Raw genomic sequence first — 16,669 nt, 5'->3', positions numbered from 1 at the left:
AAGAACGAGTGAAAGAGTAAGAACTATATATGGAAGAAAATGATTGAGGAGAGTATGCCATGTATATTAGAAAATGAGTGAAAATATCTACGTGTGTTAGACAATATGTGTTTGAAATAATAGAGTGATAGTATAGTATATACGTGTGCGAATAAAAGATTAAGAGTAGTAATATAAGTGTTTGAGTGAAAAAAGTAAGAATATGTGTGATAAAATAAGAGACCGAGAGTATTTATGTGTGTTTTTAAAATGATCGAGAGTATGTGTGTATGTATGTGTAAAAGAGTAATATTACGAATATGTGTAATATAACAAGAGTGAGAGAATCTATAAGTGTGTTAGAAAATGAATGAAAGTATGTGTTGGGATAAAATAGTTGTAGTATGTAGATGTGTGAAAAAGAAAAGAGAGAGAGAGAGAGAAAGAGAGAGAAAGAAAGAGAGGAAGAATAGTGGACGACTTTTGCATAAGAAAGAGAGGGCAGCAACTGGATCGATTCTCAATGACGGAAGCAGCTGCTGGAAATAGACGAAGATAAAAGAGATACCTAAATAATTGAAGGAGCCTCTGATCCGTGTCCCCAAAAAACACAACATATACACCCTATAGACGCTATTTCGTAGTAAAGGGTAAAAGTCTATGATGCAATAAACGCATATCTTATTTATTATTATTATTATTATTATTATTATTATTATTATTATTATTGTTTCTTTTTTAATTCAAAAAGTCTCCCTAAACACACAACATGTATACGAATAAATATAATTTTCCGTTTACTGGTGCAATAGAGCCTATGATGCAATAAACGTTTTTATTTTCTTCTTACTAATTACTTTAATTTTTCGTCTTCTTTTTATTATTATTTTCTTCTTTTAAAAAAATATGTGTATGTAATGAATTTTAGAAAAATTGAGGACATTTGAAAGAATTAAATATTTGAACTTTGTAAATAATTTCGTTTCGGAAAAATTCTGTAATTTTTCTCTCATATCAATATCTTCCTTTTTACGCAAAAAAAAATTTGCATTAATTACAATAAATAGAAATAAAAACATCTACATTATAAATTATTCCGATTGGCGGAATTTTCCTTATGCAAGACGGAACATATCGATGGTGTTCTTCGAATCGAGTAATTTTACTAATCTATCATACTTAAGAAATTTTCATTTTTTATTGTAGAGCACACATATATAAGATTAATATTTGATTAGCATCATGTTTCTAGATGATTTCTTTTTGGACGAGTTTTAAATTACAAAAAACAATCGTATCACTTTTGCATTTAAGTAATGCGTTTTCGTGTATCCGAAACGCGCTCGCGTGTGTGTGTGTGTAAATAGTATTGATCGGATTGAACGGTGTATGCTTATCGATATTAACGCGATGTTATATTATTTTTGTTGTGTCGGTATGTATCAATTAAAAACATTAATATTTCGAAATATAGATGATAAAAGGAGTTTGAATTACTCTTTAACAAGTCAGTCGCACGCGCGATATCATTTCTCTCATTTAAAACGATCTTACGTATACATATGTTAGAATACTTTTCTTTCGTATGATGACTAATCATTACGTCACATATTTATATAAAACGTTACGCGCGTTTAATCGAAATTCGTATTTCATATCTTTATCTTTATCTCTAATTGTAAGAAAAAGAAAATAACACAATTTAAAGATTTTAAAATCGATAAAACTATACGTAAAGAGTAATCAAATTCATATTGTTTTCAACAGATGTGGGAAAAAACAATATTAATCACAGTCGCGTAAAATGTTTTCAACAAAATAATATTTTATTTATAAATATTTATGTACGAATTTTAAATGTAAAAAAAGAAATAAAATAAAAAATGTAATAAATATGTTTATTATAAAGATGATTCTAAAAAATATGCAAATTAAGTTTGAATTATAGTCAGATAAATTGGATATTAAATCAAAGTTTCATCATTTCGAATTCCAAGAGGAAGGTATTTCGAACATATATTCCATACTTTTAAACAACAATAGACATTAGTTTTTATTAATTAATGATTATTTTAATATTCTAAAGTATTCCACTTCTATTTAAGATTGTTTAAAAGTATATACATTTGCATAACCATTACATACCTATTAAACATGCTGGACTCACAAATTTTCGGCCCTTCTATGCATAGAAAAACTGTTCTTCTTTATTATATATAAAATATTTTTATGTATTCCATCTCTGTAAATAATACTTCGTTTATTGTTCGGCCCATAAGTCAAAAATTACTGCATGCGCAAGTTTAAGGAGCACCATAACATCATTGGGGCAGCTGTTACAAATTTTCTATATATGTTTCTTTTAATTTTAATTATTAATTTTTTTTTGGTATGAATGTTTAATTAAATTATTATTTAAAATAATTAATTTATTTCACGATCTGCCCAGTTACACATAGCTAGTATATGAGATTTCAAAATATAAACAATCACATTGATGTATCACTGTGTCATCTAACGTTGCACATGCAGAATTAAAATTCATCATTTACTTTTTTTTTCAACTCGGTCAGTACATGCTAACTAATTTTTATATCAAAGAATACAAAAGTGCATAGAACCAGATAATCAGATTCATTTTAGTTACTACCGTGACCATCAGTGGGTAATAGAGGGTACTTAACGTGATGAAGGTACAATATTATTAAAGAATTAGTATTAATGCAATGATGTTATGGTGTTCTTTAAATTTGCTTATGAAGTATTTTTTGACTTATTGGTCGGGCAATATAGAAAATATAGATAAAAGAATATTGGATTTTTTGATAATATGTAAAGTAGTTATATTGCAATAGAATTTTAAATAATTATATTTAATTTTTATTGTATAAATATGTGTGTGCCTTCAGAAATGCATGCACACATATATTTTAAAAAATAGTCATTTAAAGCGTTCAAATAAAAACAAATCTCAAAGGTTTGTTGTTAAATCCAACGATGATCACCTGTAACAAGAAGAAAACTATATTAATTATACAATCAAGTGATACAATAGCCTAAAATATAAATCGTCCGATTCGCAGATGCACTTTTCAATTTAATTCTCTATTTACATTTTATCAAATTTCTATTTACCCTTGCAATGCAATTAAATTTAAACGCGTAATTTTACATTTACAAAAAAAAATAAAAAAGTAAAAGTACAAATATTAAGTTACTAGAGAAAATAATATCCATTAATTATTATGACTAATACTTTTAAACTGCATTATATAGAAAAGAAAAAATTAAAAATTTAATAAAATACAATAGCAGTGGAAATCTTAAAAACGAAACAAGAAAAGAGAAATTACTGTAATATTTACCGAACATTATTTAAGCTTTAAAATTTTAAAATACAAAAATATTCAAGTTTTTGACTCGAATTAACTAAACACATGTGCATTTTTTTGACGATATAGACATGAATTTGGTGTCCCAAGGAGATGGAATAGTCCATCATCTCCAATTACAACTACAAATTAATGACGAGCAAAGAAATAATAGAATAAAATATAAAATATGACTAAAGAACCATTCTCGAAAGGTTCGAACATGATGTTGAACCTTTGAAAATAATTCAGTAGCCTGTAGTGGCCCTCTTCAGCCACAATTAAGTGGGGGCCTCTTCAGCTTTTAGCCTCTTCTTTCTTCATTCCTTGAAAACTGCATTTGGACATTTCCTATGTATGAGCAAGATAAGATCTTTCATACTAATTTTGCAAATGAACTCATATTTTGTTATGATTCTAATTCTCAATTATTTAACAAATAATTTACATTTCCATTGACCATAGACGAGAATATTTAATTGAATGTCCAAGCAGATAATAATTTCCCTCGATGACCTAATAACACTTCGCACTTTTAACGTCGAGTGATAAAATCGAATTGAAATAAATAGTGCAATAAATGTAATGCATTATCTTAAAATACCTTTATTTAATTAATTCGTTATATATAATTATATCAAATATTTCTATAGCTGTAAGGCGAAATCGCGATAGTGCGTAGTGCTAATCCTGAAATACTTAAAACTAAGAATCAAATGCATCAAAGAATTTGCGAATTTGATTCGACTCTATCTCGTTTAAGATAAAATCGAAGTAGAAATGAATCTTTCAAATGGTTGCAAATATCTTTAAATCATGATACATAATAAAGATCACAGAATAGTCACAAAATAAATTAACTAATCAAGCATAATAGAATGAGATGATAAAATTTTGCAACAATTCTGTATAAACCAGGAGGCGGAATTTCCACTCCGGAGTGGAAGTAAGAAGTCTAATGCCTTTCCTGGATCCTACCTACTTAAAATTAAAGATTTCACATTCATTCAGAGAAATATGCTACCTGCCTGCCTATTATCCATATTTTTACCCATTTTAAGAAAAACCATACATACCCACCCACTCACTCCACGGTTCTCACACATACCACCAGGGTGCAAAAGCCTAAACTAGAGAGCATGCCCCGGGGCACCTCCGACACCCTAGTTCAACCACGTTTTATAAACTTATATGCTAATGGGTATACGTACGTTTTGCTGAAATCGACTGCCAAGGCTAATGATTATTGCATAAAAAACTAAAGCAAAAATACAAGTATACACTAGTATATATGTATGCATACTAGTAATATACAAGTATATCAAAGTTTCCACAAATAAATGCAGTAACTCTACTATGCAAACGATTATCAAAAAAATGAGAAATATTTAATATAAATATAAGAATGAAGATAGATATGTAGAAGTAATGCTTTAAGTATTTAATGATGTATTAAATGAATAAAAACATATCGCGTAACGATGTACAATACACACTACCTAATACGCACACACAGGTGTAAAGTACATCGTGCAATCACTAGCACAATAACAGCCGCCAATAGGGGAAAAAATTAAAACTAAACCCACGCTAACTGTTTCTCACCCATACGTGTAACACCTGGGCACACGCATAGATGAGAACGCAGAAAGTATGGGGGGGAGAAACGGGAGATTAGTATATTAGAAGCTGAAAAGCCTGATCTAAAAAAACATAATTAACATATATAAATATATCACAAAAGATTTTAATAAAAATTCATCTAAACGGGCAAAGGACTCTACAAGTCATTTGGTGAATAATGACTTAAACAAGCGAATGAAAAAAAAAAGTTACCCCATATGAAACAATTATAGTTTCGAGGTAAGGATGTATTAAAAGACTCTACGGTGATGATGGATATTTTTTGCAAACCTCGGACGATTCTTTCACTAAATGGCTGTTCTAATGAAAGAACTGGGCTTTGAGCCACCACTTAATTGCCAGAATCTATCCGTCGCGAATGAGTTTGTCTTCTTGCTCATTTATTTAAAATATCAAAATCTTGATATATCAAAATAAATCTCGATTAGATAAACTATGTACGAAACAATGCATGTAAGACATTTATTACATGCTTTCCAGGACGAAAACGAGTAAATTAATGCTCGATTTCATCACTACTAACCACGAACAAAACACGTAATAAAAAAGAGAGTGCATTTATTAATTGCATTATTAATTAAATGAAATTAACCGATGAGACAAGAAATGATATCCTGAACTAATAATAAAACATACAATAAAATATACAATTTTCATGAGTAACTCCTAAAAAGGAATTACTCATGTGCTCGTCAATAATTTATTTAAATAATTACAACCAGTAACTCGTGCCGATTAGGACCTTTCATCCTCGGCATGATTGAGCACTGGAGGGACTTTAAATAAAAACTCACGGTTTAAGAAGTTCTGCGATGGCTCCAAAACACTCCTACTTCGCAGCAAGTATTGTAGTCTGACGATGGAAGACGATACTCGATTTGCCATTGAAGAAGATCCATCGAAGATCCACCTAAAATCCATCAAAGAATTCATCCAACATCTTTGAAAGGAAGAGAATCCATGGTTATATCTGTAAAATAAATAGAACAAAACGATAAGTTATCTGGAATATTATCCAAAATCATATAAAATAAAATCGAATAAAATGTAAATAAAAATGAATACTTACAAAGCATTCCAATGGAACGAAGCTCAATGGCATCACGGTGATGCACACCTCGCGTGAATCTAATAACGCGGTATAAACGAAAATAAGAAACTATAGATGAGTTTCTTATCGCGATACCGAAATTTTATTATACGACGAACAACACTGACTCTAATTCGCGTTTGATTTTAACTTATTACTCGCCCGATCACTGATTCTAGACTGCACTAATTCAAAGACTGCATTGCTCGCAGTCAAATGCAAGAACAAAAATTTCACTCCCGGTCACTTCACATGGGCACGTGCACGTGAAGTTGTGGTAAGTGGCAGTTAAAAGGTGAATCTTGAAGAGAAAGGTACATAGATCCTATGTAATAAGTTATTAGATAACAATATGCACTTATATCAATTATTTAACAATTATTTTATCATTCTAATATTCTCTAATTACATTTCAGATTGTTTCTATGCATATACATTGGTTTAAACATTTTATATGTTTTAAGATACACTAAATAGAAAATAATTTTGATATGTTATAAATTTATGTTTCTTTTTTCGATTGCAAATAAAATGTAAACGTTATTCATAATTATTCTAAAAATAATGAATAGAATAAAGAGAATGTAGTATCTTATAACATAGAAAATCATGTGGAATAATCTTCGTGTGAATCGTGTATAAACGTAATTGTAAATATTTTTAAAACAAATATGTATCTCTGAAAGTATTTAAATTGTAAAGATTCTTTATCGTACAGATTTTGGGAATTTATTCTTTCATATGCTGCATTTCATATTAGACATTTTTATATCGACAATTTTCTTCTATACGATTGTACTCCTTTATACGAAACGACAAAGATTTTGTAATGTCTACATTGTCTTTATTCTATTCATTATTTTTAGAATAAATATAAGTTACATGTACATTTATTAGAAAAATAGAAATGATTTTTAATTTATTTAATAAATAAATTTTCATATGTAGTTTGACCAGCGTGGTCATGAAGAAGGTCAGATTCTGTCCTTGTAAGAAGCTGTGAGGACCCTTTTCATGTTCAAAAAAATGAATTAGCCAATCATAGCCAAGCTTTCGTCCAAATTCTTCAGTTTCATGGCGTCATTCGTGGAGAACACATCGGAGTGTCATCGTCCCGTTAAGATCAGGTAATTAAAAGATATTTTGTAAGGTTTACACCTTCCTATTATAATATATAAAGGATAAAAGGATCAATTTTGATTTTTTGAGTATATTTTGACAATTTTTGTGGTCCTATATCGTATTTTTAATCATTCGAAATTTTTCTTTATTATAGGTAGCAAGAAGATCTACTGCGCAACATTTTCGCGCATACAGTATTTTCGCGCCAGTCTTACGCGCCTGTTTTATGCACATCAATATGGCGAATCTTTCGAATTTTTTTTTCTGTCATCTGTATACGTGATGTAGCGGATTTTGTTATCCCGTTAATTTCAGGTAATTGTTTCAATTAATATTTTAATGTACACCTTCCTGTTATATATTAAATGATATATAACGAATGTTATATATCAAATGCATACTACATGCATAATGTTTATATGTGTTTTCATATTTTACTTTCTTTTAGCTTTCTTAACATGGGAAGAGTTATAACACGAATTCACTAATGTTTTAACCTTGTGGCAACTTTTTTTATCTTCTCCATATATGGCGAGGTGAGCATTATTTTTTTAAGTATAAGCATATAAGCATATAGAAATACTACAGAAAGAGTGAGAGAGAAGGAGTGAGAGAGAGAGAGAGGAAGAATAAGAAAACAATACACTCGACATATAGGTTATTATAAATGTGTATTTTTATTTCCAGGAATTTCTCGAGGAATTTTCTCCGTCGAATTTCCGACAACAAAGCTTAAACAGCCGATAACATAGGTATAATAGCCGAGCGTTCGACACTCCCGTGATCTCCTCTACCAAGGTTACGTAGTAACATACCTCTTATTAGCCTTCTATCTTTCAACGAGACAACATGAACGAAAATAAGGCGTATTAAATTATTTAATAATTTTATTTCTAACGTTATCTTTTTGATTTTAATAGTTTAAAAAATTTTTCATTGCATAGAATAGTATAAAATCTGGTTTATTTTTTATGTTACTCTTTATTGAGTTTGCTGATACAATTACTGTTTTATTTAAACAACTTTAAAGATTTTTAATTAATATTTATACTAACATTGCATACTTGATATGTAATATTGCAAGCAAATAGTTGCATACTTTGATCAATTTCACAAATATTTAATAACTTTAACTTTTAATTATGTCAACTCTTATAGATTATTAAATTATTTCTTTCTATTTACCATTGAATATTTTATCAAAAATATTCAAGGGTTTTAATGTGTGCCCTGCCTTCAGAAATGATTTACAGGAAATATGTTGTAATATAGTCTTTAGAATGTTTCAGCTTTTCAGACTTTTTATTTAATTTTATTTTATACATCGTCATCCTAAGGGTAGGATACCCATCCTGCATTCATCCTGCATCCGTCAAAGTGAGTATATTTTCCTATTAAACATTTTCTCAATAACTATAGTAATTTTTATAGAACAACGATTTAAATAATATTGTTTTTATTTGTGTTTCAGATCATCGTTGGAATGGTATATTCACATTTTATTTATTAAATTCATTTAGAAATTCGTTTAACACTAGATTTTTTTACTATTTTTTAAAAATTTACAAACGTTGTTTAAAAAAAGTTGTGAAAAAAAAAGTTTGAAATGAATCAAATTTTCTCAGTTCATAAATCTAGTGTTAATTGAATTAATTGCATGTAATGCAGTTTTATAGTCATTATTTGTGCATTGTCATCGTCATCCTAAGTGAAGAATGAATGTGAAATCTTTAATTTTAAGTAGGTAGGATCCAGGAAAGGCATTAGACTTCTTACTTCCACTCCGGAGTGGAAATTCCGCCTCCTGGTTTATACAGAATTGTTGCAAAATTTTATCATCTCATTCTATTATGCTTGATTAGTTAATTTATTTTGTGGCTATTCTGTGATCTTTATTATGTATCATGATTTAAAGATATTTGCAACCATTTGAAAGATTCATTTCTACTTCGATTTTATCTTAAACGAGATAGAGTCGAATCAAATTCGCAAATTCTTTGATGCATTTGATTCTTAGTTTTAAGTATTTCAGGATTAGCACTACGCACTATCGCGATTTCGCCTTACAGCTATAGAAATATTTGATATAATTATATATAACGAATTAATTAAATAAAGGTATTTTAAGATAATGCATTACATTTATTGCACTATTTATTTCAATTCGATTTTATCACTCGACGTTAAAAGTGCGAAGTGTTATTAGGTCATCGAGGGAAATTATTATCTGCTTGGACATTCAATTAAATATTCTCGTCTATGGTCAATGGAAATGTAAATTATTTGTTAAATAATTGAGAATTAGAATCATAACAAAATATGAGTTCATTTGCAAAATTAGTATGAAAGATCTTATCTTGCTCATACATAGGAAATGTCCAAATGCAGTTTTCAAGGAATGAAGAAAGAAGAGGCTAAAAGCTGAAGAGGCCCCCACTTAATTGTGGCTGAAGAGGGCCACTACAGGCTACTGAATTATTTTCAAAGGTTCAACATCATGTTCGAACCTTTCGAGAATGGTTCTTTAGTCATATTTTATATTTTATTCTATTATTTCTTTGCTCGTCATTAATTTGTAGTTGTAATTGGAGATGATGGACTATTCCATCTCCTTGGGACACCAAATTCATGTCTATATCGTCAAAAAAATGCACATGTGTTTAGTTAATTCGAGTCAAAAACTTGAATATTTTTGTATTTTAAAATTTTAAAGCTTAAATAATGTTCGGTAAATATTACAGTAATTTCTCTTTTCTTGTTTCGTTTTTAAGATTTCCACTGCTATTGTATTTTATTAAATTTTTAATTTTTTCTTTTCTATATAATGCAGTTTAAAAGTATTAGTCATAATAATTAATGGATATTATTTTCTCTAGTAACTTAATATTTGTACTTTTACTTTTTTATTTTTTTTTGTAAATGTAAAATTACGCGTTTAAATTTAATTGCATTGCAAGGGTAAATAGAAATTTGATAAAATGTAAATAGAGAATTAAATTGAAAAGTGCATCTGCGAATCGGACGATTTATATTTTAGGCTATTGTATCACTTGATTGTATAATTAATATAGTTTTCTTCTTGTTACAGGTGATCATCGTTGGATTTAACAACAAACCTTTGAGATTTGTTTTTATTTGAACGCTTTAAATGACTATTTTTTAAAATATATGTGTGCATGCATTTCTGAAGGCACACACATATTTATACAATAAAAATTAAATATAATTATTTAAAATTCTATTGCAATATAACTACTTTACATATTATCAAAAAATCCAATATTCTTTTATCTATATTTTCTATATTGCCCGACCAATAAGTCAAAAAATACTTCATAAGCAAATTTAAAGAACACCATAACATCATTGCATTAATACTAATTCTTTAATAATATTGTACCTTCATCACGTTAAGTACCCTCTATTACCCACTGATGGTCACGGTAGTAACTAAAATGAATCTGATTATCTGGTTCTATGCACTTTTGTATTCTTTGATATAAAAATTAGTTAGCATGTACTGACCGAGTTGAAAAAAAAAGTAAATGATGAATTTTAATTCTGCATGTGCAACGTTAGATGACACAGTGATACATCAATGTGATTGTTTATATTTTGAAATCTCATATACTAGCTATGTGTAACTGGGCAGATCGTGAAATAAATTAATTATTTTAAATAATAATTTAATTAAACATTCATACCAAAAAAAAATTAATAATTAAAATTAAAAGAAACATATATAGAAAATTTGTAACAGCTGCCCCAATGATGTTATGGTGCTCCTTAAACTTGCGCATGCAGTAATTTTTGACTTATGGGCCGAACAATAAACGAAGTATTATTTACAGAGATGGAATACATAAAAATATTTTATATATAATAAAGAAGAACAGTTTTTCTATGCATAGAAGGGCCGAAAATTTGTGAGTCCAGCATGTTTAATAGGTATGTAATGGTTATGCAAATGTATATACTTTTAAACAATCTTAAATAGAAGTGGAATACTTTAGAATATTAAAATAATCATTAATTAATAAAAACTAATGTCTATTGTTGTTTAAAAGTATGGAATATATGTTCGAAATACACACATGTAGATTCACTAAAAATTAAATATAATGGGTTAAAATTCTATTATGAATCTGTACTATGTATATTATCATATACTATCAAAGAATACTATATTGTTTCATAGAATTGTATCATCATCGGGTTAAGTACCTACTACCGTCCACTGGTAGTCCCGGTTATAATTAAAATGAATTTACTACACGAATAGTTTACTTCTGGTGTTCTACATAATTCTATATTTTTTGTTGTAACACACCTTTTGTTACCGACGAATTGTTGTCTGTCATTTGTTGCATTGTAATGTTTCTTTTTTATCGACGTATATCAGTCGGTAATTCTCTTTACCACAATTACTTAACACATTCGCGATCGCTGACGTGAATTCACGTCTTTTCAAGTTCTATATATATATATATATATATATATATATATATATATATATATATATATATATATATAATTTATATTTATATATTTATTATTTTATTATATTTATTAAATTTTATTAAATTTGTATTTAATTATCTCAATATAATATTTAAATAATTATATTTTATATATTATTATATATTATCATTTAAATATAAATTTAAATAATTCATTATTCTTGCCGGTACTCAGTACTAAAAAAGGAAAAAATGTACCGGTCGCGAATTTGTTAACATACGTTTCCAGTTTTCATTCGTGACAAACCACTTTTTTTTGAGATGATAGAAATATCAACTTGCATAAATAATACGATAATATAAAGAGAAACAGACAACCTATTTGCGATTCTGGAAAGTCATGTTTAGAATTAGTTATTTTTTCCTTGTTATCCATATCCTCAGTATATTGTTATTACATATATTACGAGTAACACATTTTGCGAATTCAACGCAATTTGTATCGCAAATAAATATACATTATTACACGTATAATCGTAATGGAAAAAAATTGCGATAATATATATTGATATGTAAACAGGAATCATTTTTTATGCAATAAAATACATTGTATTTACAATCCTTAGATAACTTCAATGTAATAATATCAATAATCAGGAAGAAGAAAAAAATACAAATCGACTGTGAAAGAAAAAATATTTGAACATTTTATTTAAAATAATTTGAATATTAAATGGTTATATTTCGATTAGCTGTTAATGGATATCGAAGGATATAATATATATTATTTATATATATTATTGAAATGTATGTATCTATGAACAAAGCAGCATTATTCCTTCTTAACGATTCATATGCAACACAAGTTTTTCCTCACATAACTAACTTCTTTGTTCGTTCTTTCACGAATTCAATGATCTCGTGTTGTTCCACCTACATGAATAAATAATCATTTAACAAAGATAGGAGGGGAGAGAGAGGGAGAGAGAGAAAGAATTGCATTTGTGCACAAATGGAACGTTCAAAGATGCAAAATGCAGTATGACAAACTTGTAAATAAATCGAATTATATTTATGTAACAAGTTTTTCTAGTTGAGAAATAGCTGCGATCACAAGTAAAAAGATAATAAAATGAAAAATTTAATCAATTATACATAATGAACAATTAATTATTCAATACGATTATTCATATTTCTATGAAACTCACGATTAACTCATAGATGACGATTATATATTTTTCCAAATCTAATCTTATCTCACGTAAAAAATTACAAACGTAGTACATATTCCGGGTTTAAAATAATCATTTTCGAGTGTATTGATAACGTTTTAAATAAGCTGTTTGTAAATCGCACGCAATGGTATGTTTTTCCTTTTTTCTTTGATGACTGAAAGTAAGATTATTTCGATGATTGAAGAATCAAGACGAAGGTCAGAGAATGAATTAATAAGAATTTATTTCTATTGAAATAGAATTTCTTTTTCTATTGAAATATTATTTTTCAAGTTATTTTATATCTCATTAAATTTACATTTAAAAGAAAAATATATTTTGATGATTCAGAGTTTATATTGTTGATTTTGTAAATCTTCAAACATTAATGCATTTTGTAATTACGGAATATTTTGTACAAACGGACGTATCATTAGGGAAGAAATATAGGAATATTTTCTTTGCTGTCAAAATAACCTTCGATTGCTTTGAACGGTGGTGGTAAAAGCAAGGTCCTTAATACATCTTATTTTCATGGTCACAGATAGATATTCAGGTAAAATGTATTCTCATCGTCAGATTGTTCGATACTTCTCTCAGAAGAGGATCAACAAGTTATTAGTGTTAATTTTTCAGACAGTGTATTGACGAAATTTAATTAATATTATATTTATTCGGAAATCATATTTCATAACAATGATTGAAAGAAATGTGTGTATTCTTTTTATTTCTTTTATATTAATTAATCAATTATTCACCCCAGTATTATTAGAAGTAACATTTCTGGATAATCCGGAAAATATTCGACTTTATCGATTGTTTCGTATTGGAATTTATAAACTTCTTGGTATGTATCTTTCTCTTTCTCACTACAATTATTAGTTAAAGATCGTTAAGTGATAAGTGTAAAAAGGTTTTCCGTATTGATTTTAATTAGTTTTATTTCGTTATTTAATTAGGATAAATGTTTATCTTTTTTTTTTAAACGAATATATCAACACAAGTGTAACAACTAATAATCATTGAATATTTTTGTTTAAATTTTATTTAAGTCTCTTTAATTGTTTTTTTTTTATTCTGACAAAATTAATTTGAGTGATATTTGTAGTCACAGTGTTAATATCTATCAATACTATAAATATTTGTGAAAAATACAGGTTTAAATCTATAAATGATTTGACTTAATTAATTTGATTAATTAAGGTTCTACAAGTACTTCAGAAAGATTATTGAAAAGAGCCAAAGAGTTAAATACAACGCAAAAACAGTTTGCAGAAAATGTTTCTTTTCCGTGCGACGTTAAAGGTAAAAAAAAAAGACGAAAAATATTTCTTAAAAAGATTTAATTGTTTTAGATAATAGTGAGTAATTTTTTATTAAATAGGCTGGAGATCAGATATTACACCCACAAGTGTTAATCGTTTAAAACCAGGTGACATAGATATTATTGCATCTATGGGGGATTCTTTGTCTTCTGGAGCAGGAATATTTGGATCGAACATTTTTCAGGTTTTGATCGATAATAGAGGAATTGTTGCTGCTGGTGGTGGCCAAGATACATGGAGAAAATATTTGACTTTGCCCAATATACTTAAGGTATTGTACAAAGTTATGTGCGTTACCGCAAAACGAATAAAAAATTAGGATTTGTTTAACGAGCGATGTATATTGCAATACGAATAGTAAAATGAGGATTAATTTGTTTAATTTTTATTTACAATAAATATTTTGTATTTTATGTATTTTCTTCTTCTTATGTATTTTACTTATATGTAATTTATAACGACTGTTTTGGATTACGAGCACATTTCTGAAATGAATTATATACATATGAATGGAAAAACGATATGATAATTTTAATAATTCGTATTTTAATAAATTACATATTTTAGAAAAATTGATAATTTTGAAGGAAATAAAGATTTCGATTAATGATTCTTACGTTATTAGGAAATACGTTGTATGTTATAATACGTTTATAATACGTTTATAATATGTTGATACGTTATACGATTCTTACGAAAATGTAACATTGTAAATGTTAAAATTTATTTAACGTCATATTATTTCTATCTTGCAGGAATTTAATCCAAATCTATACGGTTATGCTACAGGGGATTCTTCAACGTTACATAAGGCTTCCAAACTAAATGTTGCCGAGGTTGGAGGTATATCAAGTGATATGCCTTATATGGCATCGGTGCTTATTAAAAGATTAAAATCTGACCCTCAAATAAATATGCAAAAACATTGGAAGGTATTTTTTTGCCTTACTTTTTTTTGTATCTTTATCAGTTTTTCGCCTACGTGTCATTAATGCTGTATAAAGGTTCTTTTGTTTTTTTTTTTGTTTTTTTTTTATAACGCCTTTTAATATAAATAAATAATGCTATTTTAATATTAATAATTTATCTAATAATAGTATTATGTAATATATATTAGAAATTTAAATGACGTACAAATTAATTCCTACATCGATTTTTTTACTTTAGCATATTTCATTGATGATCGGAGGCAATGATTTTTGCTTATTCATGTGTACGGTCCCGACGAATGAATTTTTGGCAAATCACGAACGAGACATTGTGGAAACTCTAAGGATACTTCGGGACAATGTACCAAGAACTTTTGTGTCTCTTATTATACCACCACATTTAAAAACACTTGTTGACAATCGACTCAAGGGAAGACCATCCCTTTATTGTGAATTACTCAATGACTTTTCATGTCCTTGTTTATTTGGTTATATGCGTGCCAATAAGAGACAAGAGTATTACAAAATTATGGAAAGGTCAGTTTTTTTTTTGTAATTTATATTAAACATTTTTATATTACAATTAGTTTGAGACGTAGAATGAAATTCATTTAAATAAGAATTTTTTTTCTAATAATTTAGATCGATTTAATCAGCATTTTAAATTTGTAATTATTCGAAATTCCATGAAACGAAAAAATTAATAATGATTAGTGCATTTAATAATTTTACTTGTATTACATTTATGTGATTATTGTAATTATTTAATTAGGTGGCAAGAAATAGATATCAAAGTAAGTAGATATCCTGAATTTCAAAAAGATGATTTTGCGGTAGTGGCTCAACCAGTCTTGAAAAAATTAGAATATCCAACAGGTGACGATGGATATAAAGATCCATCATATTTCACCATTGATTGCTTCCACGCATCGCAAAAAAGTAATTCTTTATGTAAGTTTTTTTTTTACTCGATATACTCTTTTTAATTGATTATTGTGATAAAAAATTCATTATTTACATGCATTTCAATCAGAAGAATCTAATAAGACATTACAGTTTATAAATGAATATGCTATGACTTCAAAAGAATAAAAACAGGTTCAATTATTTTCTTACGCAAATATATAATTACCTTGAAACAAGTTTGCCCAGTTTAGAAACGTTTACGTATACATTTGATAATATAATCGATTATTATATATATATAGATACATATTTCTTATTATGTGCAATAATGTGAAATAATGATTTTATACGTTAGATCATTTCGATAGAATATGTTGTAATACATATTTTAAAATAAAAACAACAGTTTTCTGTTTTAATTTTACAGATGCTGTTAACCTTTGGAATAATTTAATCACACCTTACAAAGACAAGGCAGTTGGGTTCATTACAACTGAATTAAAGTGTCCTACTAAGGAAAATCCTTATTTATTTACTTATAATAATGAAGGGCTCACCGAAGATTCCAAATGAAATACTTTAAATTATTCTAATAAAATATTTTTCAAGAACGATTTCGTTATTCTTAG

The 16,669-nt window shown here is 27.7% G+C and overlaps 1 protein-coding gene and 1 long non-coding RNA gene across 2 annotated transcripts; both read left to right on the top strand.

The window, feature by feature from the left end:
- Positions 1-7,076: 7,076 nt before the first annotated feature.
- Positions 7,077-11,651, top strand: LOC149032683 (uncharacterized). The gene is made up of 5 exons (XR_016176398.1): positions 7,077-7,211; positions 7,361-7,521; positions 7,655-7,742; positions 7,894-8,583; positions 8,678-11,651. It is a non-coding gene; the product is annotated as an uncharacterized LOC149032683 (long non-coding RNA).
- A 1,807-nt stretch (positions 11,652-13,458) lies between these two features.
- LOC107069145 (phospholipase B1, membrane-associated) lies at positions 13,459-16,651 on the top strand. The gene is made up of 7 exons (XM_015326177.2): positions 13,459-13,727; positions 14,084-14,185; positions 14,265-14,476; positions 14,961-15,137; positions 15,373-15,671; positions 15,907-16,085; positions 16,468-16,651. The coding sequence occupies exons 1-7, from the start codon at positions 13,577-13,579 to the stop codon at positions 16,611-16,613; spliced, it is 1,266 nt and encodes a 421-aa protein (XP_015181663.1). The 5' UTR covers positions 13,459-13,576; the 3' UTR covers positions 16,614-16,651.
- Positions 16,652-16,669: the final 18 nt, after the last annotated feature.

Source organism: Polistes dominula, unplaced genomic scaffold, assembly GCF_049000335.1.
Source record: "Polistes dominula isolate Pdom_NZ unplaced genomic scaffold, Pdom_raw_medaka contig_73, whole genome shotgun sequence".
NCBI lineage: Eukaryota > Metazoa > Arthropoda > Insecta > Hymenoptera > Vespidae > Polistes > Polistes dominula.
The sequence above is the reverse complement of the archived record's forward strand: the minus strand, read 5'-3'. Positions and strand labels throughout refer to the sequence as shown.

Coding starts and splice junctions, on each gene's coding strand:
- LOC107069145 (XM_015326177.2), top strand. CDS start 13,577: ATGATTGAAAGAAATGTGTGTATTCTTTTTATTTCTTTTATATTAATT. Junction 15,138..15,372: donor ATATGCAAAAACATTGGAAG/GTATTTTTTTGC, acceptor TTTTTACTTTAG/CATATTTCATTGATGATCGG. Junction 16,086..16,467: donor GCAAAAAAGTAATTCTTTAT/GTAAGTTTTTTT, acceptor TTAATTTTACAG/ATGCTGTTAACCTTTGGAAT.